This window comes from Montipora capricornis, chromosome 14, assembly GCF_036669925.1.
Source record: "Montipora capricornis isolate CH-2021 chromosome 14, ASM3666992v2, whole genome shotgun sequence".
NCBI lineage: Eukaryota > Metazoa > Cnidaria > Anthozoa > Scleractinia > Acroporidae > Montipora > Montipora capricornis.
In genome coordinates, this window is record NC_090896.1 from 5722316 (window position 1) to 5737315 (window position 15000).

The 15000-nt window shown below is 42.0% G+C and overlaps 2 protein-coding genes across 2 annotated transcripts in view; one reads left to right on the forward strand and one right to left on the reverse strand.

Annotated features, from left to right (window-relative positions):
- The window catches only part of LOC138032578 (26S proteasome non-ATPase regulatory subunit 14), a 22962-nt gene extending 16933 nt beyond the window's left edge, over positions 1-6029 (forward strand). Inside the window, exons 10-13 of the mRNA XM_068880285.1 lie at positions 1785-1877; positions 3526-3558; positions 4937-4999; positions 5864-6029. Coding sequence (XP_068736386.1) covers positions 1785-1877; positions 3526-3558; positions 4937-4999; positions 5864-5959 — 285 coding nt within the window. The 3' untranslated portion in view covers positions 5960-6029. The remainder of the gene's footprint in view (positions 1-1784; positions 1878-3525; positions 3559-4936; positions 5000-5863) is intronic.
- A 5804-nt stretch (positions 6030-11833) lies between these two features.
- The window catches only part of LOC138032579 (myelin expression factor 2-like), a 17528-nt gene continuing 14361 nt past the window's right edge, over positions 11834-15000 (reverse strand). The window contains exons 11-12 of the mRNA XM_068880286.1: positions 13619-13720; positions 11834-12660 (exon numbers count right to left, since the gene is read on the reverse strand). Of these exons, the coding sequence (XP_068736387.1) occupies positions 12596-12660; positions 13619-13720 (167 nt within the window). The 3' untranslated portion in view covers positions 11834-12595. The remainder of the gene's footprint in view (positions 12661-13618; positions 13721-15000) is intronic.

The window sequence follows — 15000 nt, forward strand, 5'->3', positions numbered from 1 at the left end:
GTCGCGTCGCCAGCGCGCGATGAAAATCACACATGTAACCACCCTTGAACTGGCGACGCGACAGTGAAAAAATCGCAAGGAAAAAGTCGCCAGTGTTCAAACTTTCGCGACAAAATCACACAGATAGTTGCCCGTGTAGCCACCCTCCAACTTTTTGCCGGCACTTGCGACGCGACTAAAGAGTATTCAGCCAGTGAAGTTAAAGGAGGAATGCTTGTTTGTAGTGCCCAGGTCTCTTGAAGTATGCGATTCTTGCGGCCTTCAATTTGTATCCACCTTCGCGCGCAGGCGACGCGACAAAATTTGAAAAAAATCGCGTTACCGGCGAGAGAAAAAAATCGCTTGTGTAGCCGCGGCCTTAAGCAAAGGACAACAAGGCCGTTAATACGAGAAAAAATAAGCCGCGGCTTACATAAGACGCGAATACCCCGTATTAATGGTACAAAATCTACGTTCACGGCTTTCTCAAGCCGCGGCTTATCCTGACCTAGGAGTTTGTACTCGTATAAATAGTTCCTTTCGCGTATTATGTACGCCGCCGCAAATTTTCTGTCGTATAAACGGCCCTAATGGCGACGTCAATGAAAACGTCACTCCAAAATTAGACCTATCGCAAGTATTTAGCGATGATTCTATTTTTGCGCACGTTGTGCAATTCGGGCGAACGTCTGCAAAAACGTAATCCTTCTTTGTACTTGTACATGTTCATTGCCGTGACTTTAACGTCTTCAGTTCCCACGGCCTGGTCCCTTCTCTGTCCTTGTTTGGGCCCATTTCCATCAGTAGGGCTGGCGCTCACATGGTTCATGTGGGGTAGATAGTTAGCACTTCACATTGCACTCTAATCAGTTAAGTCTGTTCAAATGTAAGCGCTACAAGGCCAACGTTTGCCAAAACGTAACACTTCCTTATCCTTTAACTGCATGGGCACGAACTGTTTAAAAGGAAGCATAGAAAATGAATGGGTCATTGTGATATGCTCACGTTGTCGTCAAAACCTAAAACTTGGTTATTTCACGTTTCTGGTTTTTTGAAGCACGTCATAGAAATTGACTGAAAAAATGCGTGTACACCGCACTTGCAGTACGAGTATTTTTCCTTTTTTTAACCAATAATGGCCTTGAGTTGTGACGCGGTCGTCGTTGCGCGACAGCGACGTGAAATCACCAAAATAATTTGAGGTTTTGACGACAACGCGAGCGTACGAATGTGAATATGTCATTCTCTATTTTTGCGCAGAACCCGCTCGTACCAGTTTATTTTTAGGACACTTCGCCCACACTGTGCTACGTGAACGAGATGGAAGACCTTAGACAGCAAAGACCAGAATCAGGTTGCTGACCAGCGGTTTTCGTTAAAACAGTGGTCTGCTGGGGGTGCTCAGTCTCGCGGGCTCAGAAAACCTGGTTGTGGTCATTGTTATTTAAAGTTTTCCGAACCAAATGCATGGACTTATCCGTGAGAAACTTACGATAGTGCAAAGTCATATTTTGAAGTGCCGTTTTCGTTTCTTCGACGTCGCTGTCGTAAATCTTGAAGTACCTTTTAACTCCCTAAGGGAGCTTAAGCACGCGTGTTTTTGAGACGCGGACGGCAACCGGAAGAGAATGGTTCGCGTCTTCCGGTTGCCGTCCGAGTCTCAAAAACGCGCTTGCTTAAGCTCCCTTATTAATAATAAGATAACACTATGAGGCGGCCATTTTAGTATGAGATGTTTGCCCAATTTGAGCTTTGATTTCGATTAAATTGATTCGAGATCTTTTTTTTATATTTTCTTTTCTCAGATGTTGTTAAATCTGCACAAGAAGACATGGATGGATGGATTAACGTTACAGGATTACGATGATCACTGTGCACTTAATCAAAAAACCGTGAAGGCAAGTATTTCCGAGTGTAAATCGGAAGATTGAAACATTACCAACGAGTGGAATTCAGACATTGGAATCGTAACCAATTCTTCTCATTCCTATTTCATCTTCGTTGCCTTCGATCAAACGAAGATCGTGTCGTCGAAGACGACAGGGGCATCGGAAGAAATAAATCCAATCGCAATGCACGGTGAAGTTTTCCGTTAGTCCGTCGTTAGCGACGGAAACGCCGGAAACATAAATTACCGGTAATCACCATTTCTGAGCAAACAAAAAAAAACCAAGGGTCATATACTCTGACTTTTAAGGCGTGGCCAAACGATATGTGTTGATTGCATGTTGGATCGATCCAACATGTTGAAAATTACGGGATGGCCAAACAACTATACAATAATACAATACATACATACTTAATTGACCGCTACCCCATAGGGGCTTTTCAGGGCCAATGAAACACAATCAACGAAACAACAGAACACAACAACTTCAACTGTTAAGAATCCCAACTGGCCGAAGGCAAACCAGTTGGCTATTTACAAGTGCAGCTGGGAAGTTGAACCAAGGATTACCAGGAACAAATTCAACGAGTGGTCAGAGCGGGTCTTGAACTCGGGATCCCCGGATCTCAAGGCAAGCGTCCTAACCACTGGGCCACACTGCCTCGTCAAACATCCTGTCAACATGCTTCGCCAAGCATAAGACGCATAGGGTTGTGGGTAAGGTGTCCATGGTAATGACTCAATTTTTAGTCAGATTGCGCGTGCGGTTGCAACATTTTACAATCAGGGGCCGATTACATGAGCCGGGGTTTGCCGGGTTGAGTTTCAGCCCGGTATTACATGAGGTGAGCCAGCCCGGCTTGGGTTAAATTTAGAATATATCGTGTGAAAAAAGATAACAACGACAACAAGAAGTGGAGAGACCTTTGTCTCGCTAAATTATTATTAAAATTCACCATTCTACAATTTAAAGAAGCCTTAAGGTTTGCTATCTTATAAATCTTTTATTTAAACATAGAAAAACGACTATTCCGTGGGCCATTTTGCCCTAAAGTTGGGTTGTGTGGTTAGAAATCGATTGCCCGGCTAACCGGGGTGTCCCGGTGAATGCGATTACATATAATAATCTCAGCCCGGTTAGCCGGGATCCCGGCATCGTAATGCCAGGATCTCGGCTATCCGGGCTGAGGTTGTCCATGTAATCGCAAACTTGATTTTTGGTGTGTTTCTCTGACGTGCCGGGATCTCGGCTAAACGAGCCAGCCCGCCCAACCGGGCCAGCCTGGCTCATGTAATCGGGCTCTTACTGCGACTGAGCGTATTTTTAGCTCGGTAGTCAGAGTTCGTGTTCTTGGCGTCGTCCAAACGAAAAGCGGACTCGGGGGACGAGAATGGCTTGAGACTGGCCAAGCGAAAAAAAAAAAATTCCCGTAGCCAACACGAGAACAAACGAAGTGTTGTAAGTTGTCGGATCGAATGTTCGATGCTGTATGAAACTTGAACCAACATCATCCAACATGTTCAATGGCTGTCAAAGACGGTGGCCAAACGCTAAAATGTTGCTTCACCCCTCGTGTTTGATGGTCCAACTTCATCGTTTGGCTGCCGGAGCCTCTACTCTAACGATGCCTGATGAATGAAATTTGCGTTTATTATAGGAAATGCTGGAACTGGTCAAGAACTATCACAAGGTACGAATACCATTGATTCAGCGTTGTCCTGTTACTCGGTTGTGGCTCATTCAAATTAAAAGCATCTTTAGGAGGTTCCTCTAGTTATGGGTTTATCAAGTTCAAATACATTAAGTAAAGATACATAGAAAAAAAGACGACAGAGGTTATCCTTATCGATGACGTTATATGATTCATTTTATCAACGGCAATAAACATAGTAATAGCTTGACGCTTCGAATGCTACAACATTCATCTTCAGAAGCAATATTCCGTTAGGAAATACAAAACTATATTTAAATGTAGTAGAACTGACTGGAAACCATATAAAGAGAAAATAATATAATTGGTCCGCAGTAACATTTGATAATTAAAATTGGAGGAAGGTTTCACTGCTAATGTTGTCATTAAGCGATGGGTTAATATAAGTTCCTGAGTCAACAGTATTTCTTTAATTTTACAATGTAGACTGATCAGAACGACCGTCAGATCCCGGGCCATTTGATGTTATGACCGACGGGTCTAATCTGCAGGTCGCAGGTCGCAGGTCGCGGGTTGCAGGTCATTGTTTCACCAATACAGAAAGTATCCTAAACATTCATAAAAGCTAACCTTTGGCCTAAAAACTCTTGTTTAGGCCTAATTAGGCCTAAGGTTAGCTTTTAAGAATGTTTAGGATACTTTCTGTATTGGTGAAACAATGACCTGCGACCTGCAAATTAGAATGGCCGTGTTATGACCCGTCCTGATAGTATATTCAGCAACGGCAAGTACAAAACACAGGTCACAGGTCATTGTTTTACCAATACAGAAAGTCGCAATAGTAGCAAGTATGATAAAATACTATAAGAAACAGACAACTTTTTTAAAAGACATGTTTCGGTATGCGTATGCTTATTAAACTGATAATGGCATAAGCATGCCAAAACATGTCTTTTAAAAAAGTTGTCTGTTTCTTATAGTATTTATAATACAGAAAGTATCCTAAACATTCATAAAAGCTAACCTTATAGGCCTAAAAACTTTTGTTTAGGCCTAATTAGGCCTAAGGTTAGCTTTTATGAATGTTCAGGATACTTTCTGTAATGGTAAAACAATGACCTGTGACTTGTGACCTGTGTTTTGTACCTGCCGTTCTCAGCAATCGTAGAAGTCTTGACCCCACTTGCATTTGTGAGAGCCCGAAAATGATCTTTCTTTCGGTCTTCTAATGAATTAAAGGGTCAGAAGTAACGTCTCGAACTTCGCTTTCATTGTTGTGAGGACTTTTCTGTTCATTCCTTGAATATTTGACTTTTCCTGTACTTTTCAGGGAAAAATCGCTGAACTTTGGGTCGCATTCCGTTTTTGTAGAAAGTACGAACGTTCAAAGTTATTTTGCTTATTGTGTTGTTTGTAGGCAGTGGAGGAAGAAGATACTATGACTTCAGAGCAAAGAGCGATAAAAAACGTTGGAAAACAGGTGTGTTGGAATAAAGAGTTTTAAACACTTTGCATGCTTTAATTAGTTAGATACGGAGAAGTTTGCTGCTTTTTTGTAATTCATCCAAGGATGGGTGAGAGAATTTATACGTAGGTAGGTGATTATTGAAAATTCTCTACGCTGATTGATTGCACTTGAGGTAATTATTATGGGATAAACATCTAAGTGTTTTTCAAAGTGACCGCTATCCGTTTTGTCGAGATGACAGACGAAGAAGTTAATTGTTTTAAAGAAAATGCATAAATAAATCACCTATGTAATTTAACTAAAATAGTTATTCACCTCAGACTCGGTGAATATCGATGACAACCTTCTGCGCCCTTTCTTCATCGCGAGGCTTACTGTTGAGCTAGATCGTTAAATTTGGTTTCCCACAGGTAAACCCAACTTTCCCACACCAACGATACAGGTTCTCTCTCTTTTGTTTCCCAATTGCGGAATGTCTAGTTTAATTTTTTGAAATTCCTTGTCGAAAATTACAACTGTAAAGCAATGTATCCCATATAGGAAATTTTGTTATTGACGATTGGGGTGTTCCATTTACACAATACGCTCAAATTTAGTGCAATAGGGTGTGGAACGGACATGTACTGTGAAGGAAAGCAGATGTATTGCGCATTTTGTCTTTGAAAACAATTACGTTCGAATTTTGCACTACAGTCTTGTTCCTGTTCTGACAAAGGTAAGACGTGGGTATTCTAGGCTGAGATCAGCACGCGACGTCTGGATCTGGCTATCCCTGAAATATGCTCATATGTTTCTCTTTGAGAACGAGGCTGAACTAAGTAGTAAATTGCAAGTTTCATTGGTCTAAAAATCACTTAATCTTTTCGTACATTCTAGGACCCTAAGCGCCATCTTGAAGAGAGCGTGGATATCTTAATGACGTCAGATATCGTACAGTGCCTGGGTGCCATGCTGAACTCTGTGGTCTTTTGAATCAGCTTGCATTAATCCTGTACGACGTGTATAAAGATTAAAATTAAAGTGGTTTTTTCTTTTTCTCCAATTGGCTTAATGTCTTGAACAAGCCGTTTGTGGTGACGGATTTCCATTGGGGCCCATAGAGCAGCTAGTCTCGGTCACAAATTTTGTCACACAGACGGAAATTTGCCCACTGATCCCCTTCAACCAGTACGAGTATTTTACATGACCACGCTATCAAATACCCAAACTGTGTTTTTGTAATAATAATTTTTATTTTATTATTATTATTTTTACGTTGCACGAGTACAAATACATTTGCTACAACTTCGGTCATAAATAGTTGTAGCCTCCCTTGCAGGCGTTCTTAGGACTTCGTCACGCGTTTCTCCCCCACTAACACTTGCTGAAACGAAAAACCACTTCCGTTCAACGTCCCAATATCTAAAGAAACCAATCAGCATAATTGACTACTTGTGTTGTGCATAGCCAATCAAATGCTGCGAAAGAATTCCGTACAAACCACGAGTTTACCCAAAACTGGAAAAAGGCCTCTGATTGGTCGGTAATCCAGGAACGGAAGTAGATATTCGTTTCAGCAGCGAACTCAAAGTAATTATACTTTTCTTTTGGTTTAACGACACTCGATTGAAACTTGCTCTAAAGGGAAGACCCAGTTATCAATAGGCCATTTCCGAGTTCATGTCTGCCTCCTCTTCAAAGCGAGTCTAACTGCGAAGTTTTTCTTATGAAAATAAGTTTTCATTGACATGTAAAGTAGAACTAATTACCATCACAAAAACTTCGCACTTAGACTCGCTTTCAAGCGAAGGCAGTCACGAACTCAGGAATCGCCTATTCCCTTTTTCCTCTTTATGAGTTTGGGTTGAGTTTGTTGGTTCTCTTTGCCTTGAATAGAGAGCTAGGCAACGAAGACGTCGAGAAGTTTAGAAAAAAACCACTTCGTTTTGCCGGATGTGCTTGTGAATAGTAAAGAATCAACGAAGGCAACGGTAACGACAACGCCCAAACGGAAGAATCTTATTGGTTAAAAAAAAAGGGAAAACAGTCGTGCAGCACACATTTCCGTGCATTTCTTTGTCGTACTTAAAAATAAAACGTGAAATCATCGAATTTTAGGTTTTGACGACGTGAGCATACCAAAATGAACCGTTCATTTTCCAGCTTTACTTTAAGAGCGTTGTACCCAAGAAGTTTAATACGGGACAGTTCACCTGTATCGTACAACGAGAACAAGACGGAATAATCGCGAAATATTTACGATAGCGCTAAGTTATATTTGGAGTGACGTTACGGCAGAAAACGTCACAAATTTGCATATTTAGTCGGCAACAACAATAGCTTTGCACGCCCTGCAGGTGCGTTTTTCACTTTTGTCCATTTCTTTGACGTCGTATGCAAAACAACTACGTGAAATAGCCAAATTTAAGGTTTTATGAACAACGTCAGCACTTGAGGATAAAATTTCATTTTCTTCCCTAAATTAAGCGCCGTTCCGACAAGTGTCATTTTTGAGGAACTACCACACCCTTGTCATATTAAAAAGGTTGAAATAGTCACGGAGCGATTAAAATACGCGAATTTATATTTTACGATGATGCTCACGTTGCCGTCGCCGTTGCTTAAGCTCCCTAATTCGCTATAGGTGCTTTTCATGTTACGTCATCACCGCCATGTTGGTGGACGAAAAAAAAAAGATATCTCGTTAGTTCCTTTTGCTCGTCCAACAGCAATTGTACATTACACCACAAGTTGTTATCCGTCTCTCTAGAGATTGGTTGCAAAGCACTTTTTAGGGACTTTAAAATCTACGACGGCGATGAAAATATCACCTCAAAATAAAACTTTGCACTGTCGTTAGTTTTCCCCGCGGATTAGTCTATCTGGTTCACGTCGTACAATGTGGGCGAAGTATCCTAAACATGAATAAATTACGTACGAGCGGTTTCAGAGTAAAAATCTAGAATGAAAGATCCGCATTTGTACGCTCACGTTGCTGTCAAAACCTAAAAAAAGGTGATTTCACGTAGATGTGAAGAGGACCGCCAAAATATTTGCCAAAAGACGTGCTGCAAGATTATTTTTCCTCTTTTAAACATTAGCTGTGGTTACACTGGCCCTTTAACCCATGGGTAAATAGCGTTTGCCCACGGACAAGGACGTTTTCTTGTATAACCGCTTTCCCTCTAAAACGAAACTGCCCTTGGGTTATTTCCATGGATACATCAAAAAGAACTTCCCATGACAGTTCCTGAACTGAAACGTACCGTTTATCTGCTCCACGAGGTGGCTTGGCCAATCATAAAGCAGACATATTTGCAAGGTCATTGAACTCATATCTAATTATATTTTACCCTAAGGAAGTCTTTTACTGTGTAACCGCATCCCCAATGGTAACATGAAAACTGAGCTGAACCAAACCAAGCCATTAACCTTTCGGAAGGCCCCAAACCCAAGGTGTGTGTAACCACAACTAATGATATCATTGCTTTGTGACGTCGTCGCTGCCATAGCCGTCGGGTTTCTTAAATCCCCCCCGCCCCCATAAAGACCACACTCGGTTAAGTACGTTCGTAAGTACAAATGTCGCATTAAACGCTAAGTGATAATACAATTAATACAATGACGCGATTTGATATTTGTCGGTGAGTTTGCAGTATCCGTTTTCATCTCCCTTGCTTAAAAGCTCCCCATTCAATGCTAACTTACCTACAGTGTGCATCATCGACGTGTTGAAGATTGTGTACTTTCCTAGAAAAAAACTTCCCCTTTCAAGTACCACCAGAAACCCATAAGAGTTGAAACGTGTAACGGCCCCTTGTGTTCTGGGAAACAAGCTTCTGAATATTCAATTTGCTAAGTACCATATTTGGAACAACAAGAGCGAGGGATTTCCAAATATGGTACTTAGCACTGAAACATTCAAGCAATCAGTTCGCACTGAATATTCGGAAGCTGTGAACGCGCGTTACACGTTTCATTCCTTATGGGTTTCTGGTACCACCGTATCAGTTAAACATACAAAAATATTCTGCACCTTAACGAGCAACCGGCTAACGAAGAAACACTTCACCAAAAAAATTTCCTAAGTGGAAAATTTCGGCCATCCACCACCGGCACTTTTCTTCAAACGCGAACGACTCCCCCTCCCCCTCCCCCTTCCCAACCATTTCCTTCATATCTACGATGTATGCCGTTGTCTGGTCAAAATCAAACGCCTGTGCAGATTAAACGACTTTCACAAGTTTTCAACAAGCCTTTAAAGAATCCTGCAAAGAAACCCTCCAGGAAATGCTTTTCCATCTGCCAAGGTCCTCTGAACAATACTTCAAGGAAGAAGGGATGATGAATTACTGCATGATGCCCACAAGATAGTTGGTTATCGTGTCTCAAAGTAATGGACCTTCCTATCATTTCTTCACGAAATCTTGACCATATCGAACTCCTATATTTTTTGGGCCCACTAAGTGTTTGGGGAGTACGGAAAGTCCTGTACTGAGCGCAACTGCCTTCCATCAAGATTCACACCCTTGTAACCCTCACATGCTGGGGGCACAGGAAAAATGCTGTGATGAAGACCACGCCTTCCATCAAGATTCACATCCAGGATGTTGCAACAACTGAGTTGATTTGAACTCGTCATTTTCTCTGCTTTCTCCGGTTTTCTCCCTTACGAAGCAGCTGAACATAGTATATTCCATTTTTGAAGATCGTGCGGTGGAATACACTTGCGTGTAGATACATATCCGCTTCTCTTCTTCTTCGTTCGGCAGAATGCCACTCCGACTTTGCAACCATGCTCTTACAAACACAAACTGCCGATCTTTCATCTTCAATAGTTCACCAGAAGAGTTCCAAGTATACTGCAAATATCCTGAACTTTGACTTTCTGCGTTTTTGTGGTATCATTCAATCAGAAGAAGTTCAGGCAAATGCAACTGGGCCGACGCCATGCTAACGAAGAAATCAAAACTCACCGGGGGCGACTCGATGCGAACATTGTAATTTAACATTTTGAATAAATTTGGCACCACAGAAACAAGAAAACTCTTAATTTCATGATCGTGATACTGCATCCATTCTCTACTCACTAAAACTAAAACTCAAACCATAATGTCATCTATTCCCATGCTGACCCGTGGGACTATTCACAGAACAACCCTTAATATGATATCACACTGAACTGCACTTACAGCACGACCTCTTATGATTCATATCAAGACGGCATGGCACAGGAACGCACGACATCCGAGCCTAACTACCTATTATCAAGCCCAATTCACCCCCTTACAGAAGCGCAGCTCATGGAACACAGCCTCCTGGCTAATTGAATCTGGCTGTGGTGCTGTGTTCCGAGAAGAGAACACCGGAGGTGTGTTGTGCTAAACATGCTTTCGACACGATCTCGTGGAGCTGCGCACTTTTCAGTTCAACCCACAAGTCTGGAAAGAAAGTGAATTAGCAATGCCAATACTTTTTCTTTACCCTAACAGCTACCACACAACATCAACGGACCACGAAGTCATATTTTTGCAATGGTGACTAGAGATACCCGAAAAAACCCGAATGCTACTTTGAAGGGGTCGGACCCTCGATCGGCTTCCGATTACTCGTGAGGATGCTACATATCTAGACCACATATCAATCCCGTAGTTGCATTGTCGTTGATCGAAACCATGTTTTGGTGACATAGGCAATCATATCACAAATGCCCTACACTTATCAACAACATAACAAAGGTGTCACCACAACACACAACCTACCCGACCTTAAGGATTCATAGCAAGACCGCATGGCACCCATATAATGACCGCCATGCATCCATACCAAGTATTGTCAGTATGACTGATCATTCTCATATCAAATGCAAAGTATCACTCATATTAAGACCGTATTGCATCACTGTCAAAACTGCATTGCGTTCGTATTGTGATCTTACCTTAGTTACTATGGAATTCATATCACGACTGCACTGCTCTTATCAAGACGGCATTACAAAGTTGTCACAAAGAATGCCCCCTCTTAACTTTCATTAACACCAGGCCAATAATATTGTTATCATTAGACACCCATATCAAACGTAAAAAGTATCCATAACATGTTACATGCAAATGCCACCCAGTAAAAGACCTCGCTACATCCCTAAGTTCAAAACTGCAATGTAGTCGAATCACAACCCCACTGAAACACTGGTTTTCGTATCACGCCTGCATCGCAATTCACTTATAGGGCATGACAAAGACAACCCCGTAAGGAAACACCCCTGACCTACAATCACCCATACCATCCCAAAGAACTTAACAATAGGATTACCAAGACCAATCAAACGCAAAAAAGTAACTGAAGCTAATTCATGAGCGTATCAAAGGACACTTATTACAGCTTCAGACCACTGGAGACACTTGGCAAAATGTTGGGTCGTGAATGGTACCTTCGAACTACAATGCGACGCAATGTGAACCTAAAGTTATCAGACCCAAATCATACACGGAACGCACCTATACATGTTCTGTGCGAAATGTCATACACTCCAAGGCCGCATTACTCCGTGTCAAAACCCTATCATGAACCCGAGGTTGTGACAACGATAACCGTCCTTATCTCAACCCAGATGATACCAAATTTGAATGCTTTCACTTCCCACCCAAGCAAGCGCATCAGTATCTAAACTTTTAGTCTCCATCGCTATTATGAGACCAAGTGTAAACTAGTTGTATTCCGTAAGGCATAGCTGGTCTCAAGTCACAACCCCTAGAAAGTCATCACGACAGAAGAATCGCGATTTAGTTCTCACAATAGCCAAATCCCTACTCGGTGAAAACAAAAATATTTCCACGCCAAGAAAACAACAAAGACAACGACAAAACCTTTCATTACAATCTCATTTTACAAGACAATTTCTTCGCTTCTACTAGAAATACAAGTTTCAAACCTACAACAAGCCAGGAAAAAAAAACTCCCCCATTCATGCAGAAGCCTAAAAGCAAACAATGGCCTGAAATATCTTAACCCTCTTCAGCGCAAGGCAACAAAATACACAGCAACGGTTTCGTTATTTTCAGTAAAATGGATAAGTAAAAAGCAACCACTTAAAGAGCTGCCGATCGAAACAACACGGGTATATTAGTCGAAAGAACTTTGAGAGCGGAATGGAATCAGATCGGTCGAGGATATTTTACACGAGTGTTGACAACGCAAGCAAGAAGGTCAAGGGATGCGCCTCAAGAAGGACTAAATCATTCTACAAGTCCGGGATAAAAACGACCCAACCGCGAAAAAAGACAAATAAAACGTCAGAATAAAGTCTCGGATAAAAAGAGACGACAACTGGAAACCATCTTCCTTTAAGAGAACTCCTGCGCATGTCAAAAACTCCAACCTCGGTCCCGCAGTGAAATGAAGAGCGACCCTGAGAACAATGTTGATCAATACGTTTTCACTGCTGGATATACAAGCAACTCCACTGGACGAATGACTGTTGCGTGACAACTAGACAATCCGAGGTGGCAAGTAAATCAAAGAGTCCGGCGACAACACCGAAGAAAGAAATGACTCTAGAAAAATCAAAGGAAAAAGCTTGACGTCCTTCTCGAAATACACCAACATGTCAGCCTGCAGTCAGCTCAGATATCATCCTAACCGATCCATCCGCACATCAATCTCACGTCCATCAATCAACGCTCCGTTGAACAGGCCTGGTTGACTGTTAAGGATTATCCAAAAAATAATAATAATAATAATATGCAGCCAGGAGTCCGTTATCCGGAGCTTCCATTCGTCCTTGTCACACGGCGGCCATATTGTCCCGGGAGACCGAAAAAGCTTTGTTTTACCACGCCAAGCCTCACCCCAATGGTTTCCACTGCGAGGCTTGGCGTGGTAAAACAAAGCTCTTTTGGTCTCCCGGTACAATATGGCCGCCGTGTGACAAGGGCGAATGCGTATTGTACTGTTGAGTCAACCCCCTCCCTATTTTTAGAAGTACTATATTTTGACGTATATGACGTATATCTTATAGCTCTGAACCGGAGTTAACACTTCAAGGTCATGAAGCTTCTGTTGACAGTGATTGCAGCCCATTGTATAACGAAACCTAAACAAGCTGCTTTTTTTATATTGCTGAAAATTTTCCCCCAGTAGCGCGCGCTCTCATTGGTTACTTCGAGGTCACATGACATCTAAGAATAACACTGTTTCCCGCCAAAAGTCTCTGAGTAGGCAACAGTGCAAAATCTATGACGTCAGAGGGTAACAGTGCACTGTTACCCGCGAATGTTGACCGACGACCGCCGTTTCTGTTGCGGTTGAACGTTTTTCTTTTTGTGGTATAGAGTATGTGCACGGCGGCCATATTAGAGGACCGAAACAAAAGAATGATATTCCTTTGGGGAATAAATGTTATTTTTATGCAAATATCTTTAATGGTTTTGGTCCTCCAACATGGCCGCCGTGCACATTCTCTATATAATAAATCACTTAATGACTGGTCACTCGGGAAACAGTTCATTTTGTTTCCCTCGAATTTGAATGTTTTCCTCGGCTGCGCCTCGGGGAAACATTGAGATTCTCGGGAAACAAAATGAACTGTTCCCCTCGGGACCAGACATTAAGTGTTTAATATTTAGCACAATACACACTTCATCTAAAGGATACTGATGGCATGAGCTGCATCCTCGGCTGTTTCAAACATCACTGTTCCACAGCCCTTAGATCGTCCACCAGACTCAGTCATGATGTCTGCACGAACCACTCGTCCTGGAAATGGCAGAGAACTAAATACATATGTACATTTTTGCTGAACAACAAAGTAATTGCAATCATGGTAAACGATTATTCAGTCATCAGAAATGACTCGAAAATACGCCGCAAAAATCCGTGTCCTTCTTTGCAGAAGTCGAACCTATGATCTTCCGATTACAATTTCGGATGCTCTTCCACTCAGCTACGGACGAATCTTTGCTGACGTCATCGTTTACAGTTTGTCTCATTAACACGAGAGTTTGCTGATAGAAAGCATCAAGGTATCCACAAATTTGATTCAAAAGGTACAAGAACGTGTTGAACTTTGTGAAAGCCTATTGGCTTTGATAACAGGCGAGTTCATATCCATCAAAAAGTGATAAATTCTTGGGTGGCAAAAGCGCTCGTAATCCCTTGATACACTTCATCTTGGGGGGTTATTTGCATTAAAACAATGGATATCCAGTTAATTATGTAAAGAACCTCCAAAACGTATTACATTATGGGATTGTGCAAGTTGGAAATGAGCCAATACATTCTTTGTAAAATTTCGAATTTTCAAAGCGTCATTACTCAGAGATTATCTGGTAAATCGCACTCCAAGTTTCAGAGATAGCTCATTATGCAATGGACTACTGATTGTTTGGCTGATAGATTAGAAAACGATGGACTCATGCTAATGAAGCAAAAAAATGTAAACAAAGATTTCCTCATAGGAGACTGGTAGGATTTGGGCCACTGAACTACTGTAGATTCATAAGACAATTGTCTCGCCATACTGCTAGGATAATAGTCGAAATGGAGCACAGTCGCGATTGGACTGAAAGAGATGTTACATGTCAACCCAGGCGAATGAAATGAAGGCGGTGGCTCGGTGATACTCGGAAAAATCCGAGTGCTCCTTTGCAGAAGTCGAACCTACGACCTTACTACTTCGGATGCTCTACCACTATATAAGCTATAGGAGACTCGTCAGTGGTGACTCGGAGATACTGAAAGAAAATCCAAGTGTTCCTTTGAAGGAATCGAGCCGACGACCTTCCGATTACTAGTTCGCATGCTCTCCCACTGAGCTATAGGAGACTCGTCAGTGGTGACTCGGGGATACTCGGAAAAATCCGAGTGCTCCTTTGCAGAAGTCGAACCTACGATCTTCCGATTACTAGTTCGGATGCTCTACCATTGAAGAGATGATATTATATTTTTCAATGGTGACTCGGGTATACTCGGAAAAATCCGAGTGCTCCTTTGCAAGAGTCGAACCTACGACCTTCCGATTACTACTTCGGATGCTC